The sequence below is a fragment of the Biomphalaria glabrata genome, chromosome 12, assembly GCF_947242115.1.
Source record: "Biomphalaria glabrata chromosome 12, xgBioGlab47.1, whole genome shotgun sequence".
Lineage (NCBI taxonomy): Eukaryota > Metazoa > Mollusca > Gastropoda > Planorbidae > Biomphalaria > Biomphalaria glabrata.
The window spans coordinates 33,598,058-33,607,377 of NC_074722.1; the positions used below are offsets into that span (position 1 = coordinate 33,598,058).

General features: G+C 39.0%; 1 protein-coding gene across 1 annotated transcript; it reads right to left on the minus strand.

Moving 5' to 3' along the window:
• Positions 1–342: 342 nt before the first annotated feature.
• On the minus strand, positions 343–6,184 carry LOC129921901 (uncharacterized). Its single transcript, XM_056005113.1, has 3 exons — positions 6,034–6,184; positions 3,497–3,724; positions 343–1,243 (listed from the first exon to the last, which is right to left on the minus strand). Exons 1-3 carry the CDS (start codon positions 6,122–6,124, stop codon positions 1,005–1,007), a joined length of 558 nt encoding a protein of 185 aa, XP_055861088.1. The 5' UTR covers positions 6,125–6,184; the 3' UTR covers positions 343–1,004.
• Positions 6,185–9,320: the final 3,136 nt, after the last annotated feature.

Consider the following 9,320-nt stretch of genomic DNA (forward strand, 5'->3'; position numbering starts at 1 on the left):
AATCACCAAGCGCCGTTGCATTTTCACCCTTCTTTCTGCTTCTGTTGTGTATGACATCTGCAATCCGTGACCCTTCCTTTATGCTCTCTCTCCATGTGGATCTATCCAGTGCCACCTCCTCTCAGCTGCTAATGTCGATTTTGAAGAGTTTCATGTCGCGTTTGCATACATACGCAACGTAAAAGTGGGCGACCAGCGGCTCTCCTGCCTTCTATTAGATCGCCATACAGAATGTCCTGTAGAAGTCGACCTACTGGCATTCTACGAACTACTAACATACACATGCACACATAAACACAATGTCAACTCATTGGCAAAGACACTAATATTATAACGGTTTTGTTCAATATTTTATTTTTCATCAATTTTCTAGTTACGTATATATATATCAAACAACAGAACAAAACACATTAGGTCATGGCAGCACCTAATGCCAATAGATTCCTACGATTTTTTTTCAAGTAGGTCTATCACAATAGGATTCCAGCCTACATTTTAAGTTAGTAAACATTAGAAATATAAAAAAGATATATTTCTGCACATTCATAAACTTGCTTACCTAACAAAGATTTGAAAATAGTGTAACAGTTGCAGGGAAAAAAAATTAGCACTGCACAGAAGGCAAACAGGATATACCGCAATGAAATAAATTGGTACCCAAAGCTGATTTGAAAAAAGCAATGCTACAATGCTACCTAAATCGCGTTGAAAAAAAAAAGCAGTTTGCTTGTCCCAGTTAAAAAATACTGCTTCCCACTCTGAGATGAGAATAACTTCTACCAAATTTGGAATGAGAAACACTGCTTCCCACTTCCAGATTAAAAAAAAAAAAAACTACTACCCACCCTAACAATTCTACCCATTCCAATACTATGAAAAATCTCGCTACCCATCCCGGCCCTGTGATTAAAAACACCGCTACTCACCCCGGGGTATTATTATTAAACTGAATATCAGTTATTAGATATGGCTCCGAATAGAACAAAAGGGGGAAAAATCCTTCTCTACAAGTGACCTAACTTTGCTACGGGGCAGTTGGCGTAAACCTCCTGATCATCACAAAGTGGTTCTTTAGAATCATCATCCCTTTCCTTGAGTACTTCCATGTCAGAGTTCAAATTGACTTGTGCAGAGGTATCCATTTGAGCTTCTCTCGTGTTTTGATACGTACTGTCAATGCTTAAAGTCTCATCATTGCCATCTTTGTCACAAGCGTCATCTTGTTGACTGCTGTTTGAGTTCTCTGAGTAAAGAAGCAAGAAAAACAAAAAAAAAATAATTTTCTTTTAAAATCACAATAAAACTTAGACAAAGTTGTATTGTGTTGTGAATCAATTACTTTCGATCAGTCATGTAATTCAATTTGCAACAATAAATATGTGCGATTAATGATATTTTTTCATGCTATTAACTTTCTCAACACGCTATGACCCTATCACTTATATGGACCAGTTGGGGAAAAAAATGGGGGGGGGGTGGGGGTGGAGAACATGATATCTGAGTGAATTTTACCGCAATTGGTTTTTTAAAGCTTTTACAAAACAAAAAAAAAAACACGTTCTTACCCCTCTGCTAGCGAGGTACTTATGACTAGAGAAGATTGTATAGTTATATATTGTTTGTTTTCAATTTAGAGCGGCTGCCTATAAGGGGGACTAATTCAGCTTATAAAACCACTTCAGTCAAGCTCATTTCTTTCCCTTGATTAAGATACCAAACAAAATAATTAATTCGTTTCATCTCTGGCTGTGGTCACTTCCGGCGCATAGGCCACCAACCAGCTTCCTCCAGGCATCTCGGTTCTGGGCGAGTCTCTCCAACTGTATCTGCTTGGAGTCTGCTTCCAAATCACAGTGCCCTATTACCAATCAGAGCCGGCCTTAGACCACTGCAATCTATGCGGTCGCATTGAGCCCCGCACTTTCATAGACCCGCGATCATTCTTGGTATAAATTATTAAATTAACCATTATAACTTCTAATAGGGCTCGCGCAGACACCTGATTTTCCATGTTCCTGGAAATCTCCTGAAAACTAATGGAAATCTCCAGGAAAAAATAGACAAGCCATAACTTTATTTAGGCTAATATGAGTCACTGGCATTTAAATGTAGCTCTAAATCTATCTCAATCTCTTTTTTAAAAAAATCAAAAGCGATCATGATTTTGTACGTAGTAAAGAATGAATAAAATGCAAAGACGATTTTTGTTCTAATACAAAATCTTAATTTTACTTATTATCCTTATCTCTACACAGACTGGGCCCCGCACAATCCGTTTCACATTGAGCCCCGCAATTGTTAAGGCCGGCCCTGTTACCAATAGTAATTAACTAATTGGTTATTTTTATTGTAGTGATATTTTGTTGTCGGGATAAAAAAAAATAATAGCAAAAGTTCAGCTTGATCCGAGATACTGGGTTTGGGAGAGATAAAATGTCCAAACTTTTACCAGACAGACAGAGTGCGTTGATATAAGCTTTGTAAAAACATGTATAAATTATACGCTATAATAATCAAATATCCATTACAAATATATAAATCATAATGACGGTGAATTGAGTGGGTTGAGAACTACATGGTAGTTGAATTCCTGCCAAAATGCGATCTTCTTTGGCGACCACACAATTGTCATCCCAAACTGCAACATATGCATGTGAGACGTGGAAATCATCTGTCAAAATTGAGAAAAGACTAAATGTGGCTCAACAAAAATGGCTGAGACGGATTTTGGGAGTCAGTTACACAGATCGGGGCTCAAACAAGGAAAATCCTTTGCCAAACTGGGAGTCGAACACTTAGTGAGGTTGTGATAGAGCGTCGCATGAGGTTTGCGGGACATGTTCTACGACAGAATGAACTACGTATACCAAGAGTTGCGATGACATGGAAGCCAATACGAGGAAAGCGCAAACAGGGACGTCCTCGTATTACTTGGCGCCACACCTTCATGGAGAACCTCAGAACAGTAAACACCAGGTTGGAGGAGGCTTAAGATATTTCCAACGACTGATATTTATGGAGACAGTGAGATTAAGTAGATACGATATCTAAATTCAGTGCTTCTTACACACATACATGTGAACTAATCGAATACCACTGATTCCTACAAACATACAGACGATATTTCCAATAGTAGGCCTACGTAGATCTACAGTGTTATTATCTTTATCTATGAGCACCAGTATCACTAGATGTCAATGCCTTGTATTAACTCATAACCTGAGTACCCTTCTCATAAAGCGCTAGTATGTTTTGGCTCGCAAGGACCTTCCTTCAGGGAAACAGTACCAGAAAAAAAGAAGAAGAGGCAGACAGAGAAAGCGATGGGAAGACAACATAAAAGAATGAACGGGGCCTGCCATTGAAAGAGGTTCTAAGACCAAAGACAGAGCGGAATGGAGAAAGACGGTCCACAAATCTTGCCTGGTGCCCAAACGGTCTATCAGACTAGGTGATAGGTAAAGCAAAGGTAAAAAATGTTGAAAACAAAGATTACCTTTCCCACGGAGTACCGGCACTTCATACACACACTCAGATTGTCGGCTAAAGTTCATCACACTGTAGTCCTTGTTGTCCAGAGGAGAATCGTGTAAGCGAAGGTGTCCCCTCTTTTGGTTCTTGTGCCACCGGGCAAGGGCCGCAATCAGGACAAGCAGAATCACAAGACCCAAGATCACGTTGATGGATATGGCAGTGGTGACAGGAAATAACTGTTTGCTGACTTCTGCCAAATCGTAGACAAAGAGTTAATTATCATTGAAGGGTGCAGTGAAATGGTTATAGACTTGGAGATTTTCAAGATAAACTAAGTAATGTCAAGGACGTTAAATTAAAAGTTCGTTGTTGCCAAATACATAAACAAGAAATAAAATATAATTTTAACTCTTTCTCTCCGTAATTATTTACCACATTCTGATGGAATCAACTATTTTATCGTCGGTTAGGAGAGAAAGAGTTAACACAATCTTAGTGCGTGCTAATTTATCTTCGTAGCCTATCATTGCAATATAATTACTGCCTTTACATTTCAATACCATGCAAAGTAAGCATAATGAATATACAAAATATAACCGCCGTATGCCCTCTGCCATCCCATGTAGAAGCATTATAATATTTATTTTTGAAGAAACATCCGAAACGTATAAGTCAATATCAGTCTCTCAAGCAATACCAGTCTCTCAAGTCATACCAGTGTCTCAAGTCATACCAGTCTCTCGAGTCATACCAGTGTCTCAAGTCATACCGGTCTCTCAAGCAATACCAGTCTCTCAAGTCATACCAGTGTCTCAAGTCATACCAGTCTCTCAAGTCATACCAGTGTCTCAAGTCATACCAGTCTCTCAAGCAATACCAGTCTCTCAAGTCATACCAGTGTCTCAAGTCATACCAGTCTCTCAAGTCATACCGGTCTCTCAAGTCATACCAGTGTCTCAAGTCATACCAGTCTCTCAAGCAATACCAGTCTCTCAAGTCATACCAGTGTCTCAAGTCATACCAGTCTCTCGAGTCATACCAGTGTCTCAAGTCATACCGGTCTCTCAAGTCATACCAGTCTCTCGAGTCATACCAGTCTCTCAAGTCATACCAGTCTCTCAAGTCATACCAGTGTCTCAAGTCATACCGGTCTCTCAAGTCATACCAGTCTCTCAAGTAATACCAGTCTCTCAAGTCATACCAGTTTCTCAAGTCATACCAGTCTCTCAAGTCATACAAGTCTCTCCAGTCATACCAGTCTCTCAAGTCATACCAGTCTCTCAAGTCATACTGGTCTCTCAAGTCATACCAGTCTCTCAAGTCATACCGGTCTCTCAAGTCATACCAGTCTCTCAAGTCATACCAGTGTCTCAAGTCATACCAGTCTCTCAAATCATACTGGTCTCTCAAGTCATATCAGTCTCTCAAGTCATACCAGTGTTTCAAGTCATACCAGTCTCTCAAGTCATACCAGTGTCTCAAGTCATACCAGTCTCTCAAGTCATACTGGTCTCTCAAGTCATACCAGTCTCTCAAGTCATACCAGTGTTTCAAGTCATACCGGTCTCTCAAGTCATACCGGTCTCTCAAGTCATACCAGTGTCTCAAGTCATACCGGTCTCTCAAGTCATACCGGTCTCTCAAGTCATACCAGTCTCTCAAGTCATACCAGTGTTTCAAGTCATAACGGTCTCTCAAGTCATACCAGTCTCTCAAGTAATACCAGTCTCTCAAGTCATACCAGTCTCTCAAGTCATACCAGTCTCTCAAGTCATACTGGTCTCTCAAGTCATACCAGTGTCTCAAGTCATACCGGTCTCTCAAGTCATACCAGTGTTTCAAGTCATACCAGTGTTTCAAGTCATACTAATCTCTCAAGTCATACTAGTGTCTCAAGTCATACCGGTCTCTCAAGTCATACCGGTCTCTCAAGTCATACCAGTGTTTCAAGTCATACCGGTCTCTCAAGTCATACCAGTGTCTCAAGTCATACCGGTCTCTCAAGTCATACCGGTCTCTCAAGTCATACCAGTGTTTCAAGTCATACCGGTCTCTCAAGTCATACCAGTGTTTCAAGTCATACCGGTCTCTCAAGTCATACCAGTCTCTCAAGTCATACCACTCTCAAGTCAATACCAGTCTCTCAAGTCATACCAGTCTCTCAAGTCATACCAGTCTCTCAAGTCATACCGGTCTCTCAAGTCATACCAGTCTCTCAAGTCATACCAGTCTCTTATGTCTTATCTTATCTTCAAAGAAAATACTCTATATCTATGTGCTCGTTTAAAAAAGCCTGGCCAATGGCTATGTTGGGAACGATGTCGCCCATGCAGCAGTTCCCAGCTGTTCAGACGATTGAGGTGTCCAAGGGAACGGGAGGTGCCAATACACTTTGGTTAGAGAGTTTTTCTTCTAGCTACGTAGCCAGCGTCCGTTTTTCTCCTTTGCTTATTCTCCTGACAGTGACTCAATATCTGATCCACACGTGAAGGCCAGGCGAGTACACGTCGTGTACATACAATAACAAGCAGACATTTTTGACATATGTTTCGACTTAACTGTTTGTGCACTGGAACCCCTCATAACCCTCTAGACATCCCTGTAGACACGCCCCTGTTTCATGATCACATCTGGTTCGATTCGTCTCCATGGGACGACACTGACTGCTACAAGTGTCATTGCAACTTACTCCAAATGTATTGTTTGGGCATTTCACTAAAAAAAAAAAAAGGCGTATTAATACATTGGTTTATTGATTGTAAATAGTTTAAATGGTGAACACAATTGAGTAAATCGCTTGTATAGTTTAGTTCTACTTAGTTCCATATATTTTATGTTAATTATTAATTTGTTTCAGCAGTAAAACATTCTAACTCCAAAACGCATCAGAAACACTCCGCTTCACTGTGGTCGAGGCGGACTGTTGTTTGACGTAGACTAGCGCTACATTAAAGGCAGGAAAATAGTTCCACGGAGGATATGTTAATATTATAGAGTGATGTGCGTTAAATTACATTTTAAATCTGATACAGTTTCCGTGCTGTGCTATTTTATTTGTTTAAAGAAGAAACAGTTTACCTTTTTTTTTGGTCACGCATAAAATTGGTTTCAGAGAGATGAATTAAAATAAACTCTGCATATCACTTTACCCTGTACCAGTTTATGTCTTTACATGTTGTACGTCATAATTATGCTTATTTTAGTCAAAATTTCGCTTAATCCGAAACATTCGTTAATCTGAAATGGGTCCGGTCTCAATCATTTTGGACAATCGGGAACTCCGCTGCATAAAAGCAATGACAATAAATAAATCTTTTTGCAAGCCTAATCATAAATGCTTCGCACGAAACTATTTTTTTTTTTGAAACTCGCTGTACACAGTAAAACAGTCAGGAAAAGTTTGCTATTTACAAATTAACTCCCATGGAACTTTAAAAATTATCTTTTATCGTTAGAATTTTATATAATGTCAGAGTATTCCTGGTAGATCTAATTACTTCATGCTGAGCTTGAAGAGGGGGTCAGACTCAATGGCCACCCAAGACTAACCTACATATATGTCTGCTAGTGAGACATGAGAACCACGGGCATCCAACAAAGTATATGTGGGAGAAGATAGCCCAAGACCGGACAGCATGGAGACAGACTGTACGTGCTGGTACGCACTTCGCCTATAGCAAAAGAAACGAAGCTGCATCAGCCAAGAGAAAGAAGCACGGACTGTGGCAAACTCTGAAGCTCCAGAAGGACTGTCTCGTTCAGTTTCTTCAGAATCTGCCCCGTCTCAAGAAGAAACCAAAGCCAGTGACTCATCTGGGCGCATCCATTGTCTTCCGAGACAGAAGAAGCCCATATATATATAAAACATAAATACAAAAGAAAATCAAACTCTTCAATGACCCCAACAAGAATTTACTACGGCTTATAGGGTAACGGTACAAATAAAACTCAAGATAAGTAAACATTCAAAGTTTAAAAAAAAATACTTTTAAATAACTATCAATAATGGAGATAACTTTTACATTATTTAGAGATAAAGTTGTTCAACTCAAGATAAGTAAACATTCAAAGTTTAAAAAAAAATACCTGTAAGTGTCCATCAATAATGGAGATAACTTTTACATTATTTAGAGATAAAGTTGTTCAACTCAAGATAAGTAAACATTCAAAGTTTAAAAAAAAATACTTTTAAATAACTATCAATAATGGAGATAACTTTTACATTATTTAGAGATAAAGTTGTTCAACTCAAGATAAGTAAACATTCAAAGTTTTAAAAAAAATACTTTTAAGTAGCTATCAATAATGGAGATAACTTTTACATTATTTAGAGATAAAGTTGTTCAACTCAAGATAAGTAAACATTCAAAGTTTTAAAAAAAATACTTTTAAGTGACTATCAATAATGGAGATAACTTTTACATTATTTAGAGATAAAGTTGTTCAACTCAAGATAAGTAAACATTCAAAGTTTAAAAAAAAATACTTTTAAGTGACTATCAATAATGGAGATAACTTTTACATTATTTAGAGATAAAGTTGTTCAACTCAAGATAAGTAAACATTCAAAGTTTAAAAAAAAATACCCGTAAGTGTCCATCAATAATGGAGATAACTTTTACATTATTTAGAGATAAAGTTGTTCAACTCAAGATAAGTAAACATTCAAAGTTTAAAAAAAAATACTTTTAAATAACTATCAATAATGGAGATAACTTTTACATTATTTAGAGATAAAGTTGTTCTTTACCTTAGATAATCTTGTTTTTTGCTGTTTTTTTTTAAAAAAAGGATTTCTTTATGCTTTGCTTTTGTTTTGTTATTTAAAAAGGATTTCTTTATGCTTTGCTTTTTTTTTTTTTTTTAAAAGGATTTCTTTATGCTTTGCTTGTTTAAATGGATGCAAACACCTGGGAATGGGGGGGGGGAAGTAGTGAAAAAGCCTTACAACTGATAAAACATGCAGGTCTCAAACACAAAATAGTTGCTCAAATTAGGTACGCCTATGATCATAGTAGCTTACCGTCACACTTTGGCCCAGTATAACCGGCTAGACAGGAGCTACAATGACCCGTCTGTGGATGACACGTCTGGCTGGTGCAGCTTGGTGGACAGGGCAACGAGCATCTCAGCCCATGCTTTCCCTGGCCACACGCTGAAAGAGTCCCCAAGAGTTTACCATAAAACAAAATGTTATAACGACCACAGGGGACATGAACTAAGTTACAAAACTCTCACTAGACTTCAGTGTCTGTGATTGGGTGTATTTTTCAAAACTATATATTTGGATTATATCCCTTTATTTTCTCCACCACTTTTAAAATAGATTTATTTTTCAATGCGAGCAAGTTTTCTGAAGCAGATGCTCGTTCACTGGTCAGTCGTTGTTACAGTTACTCCCTCATGTCCATTCTTCCTCTTAAAGTTATCTAGGAGGAAGTGTTCCTCAGTGTTTTACTCATGACCCCTCTCTCCTCATGAACCCTCTCTCCTCATGACCTCTCTCTCCTCATGACCACTCTCTCTTCATGACCCCTCTTTCCTCATGACCTCTCTCTCCTCATGACCACTCTCTCCTCATGATCCCTCTCTCCTCATGACCACTCTCTCCTCATGACCACTCTCTCCTCATGACCCCTCTCTCCTCATGACCCATCTTTCCTCATGACCACTCTCTCCTCATGACCCCTCTCTCCTCATGACCCCTCTCTCCTCATGACCACTCTCTCCTCATGACCTCTCTCTCCTCATGACCACTCTCTCCTCATGACCCCTCTCTCCCCATGACCCCACTCTCCCCATGACCCCACTCTCCTCATGACCCCACTCTCCCCATGACACCACTC

Coding starts and splice junctions, on each gene's coding strand:
- LOC129921901 (XM_056005113.1), bottom strand. CDS start 6,124: ATGGAGACGAATCGAACCAGATGTGATCATGAAACAGGGGCGTGTCTA. Junction 3,725..6,033: donor GGGGTTCCAGTGCACAAACA/GTTAAGTCGAAA, acceptor ACGATTTGGCAG/AAGTCAGCAAACAGTTATTT. Junction 1,244..3,496: donor GCCGGTACTCCGTGGGAAAG/GTAATCTTTGTT, acceptor TTCTTTACTCAG/AGAACTCAAACAGCAGTCAA.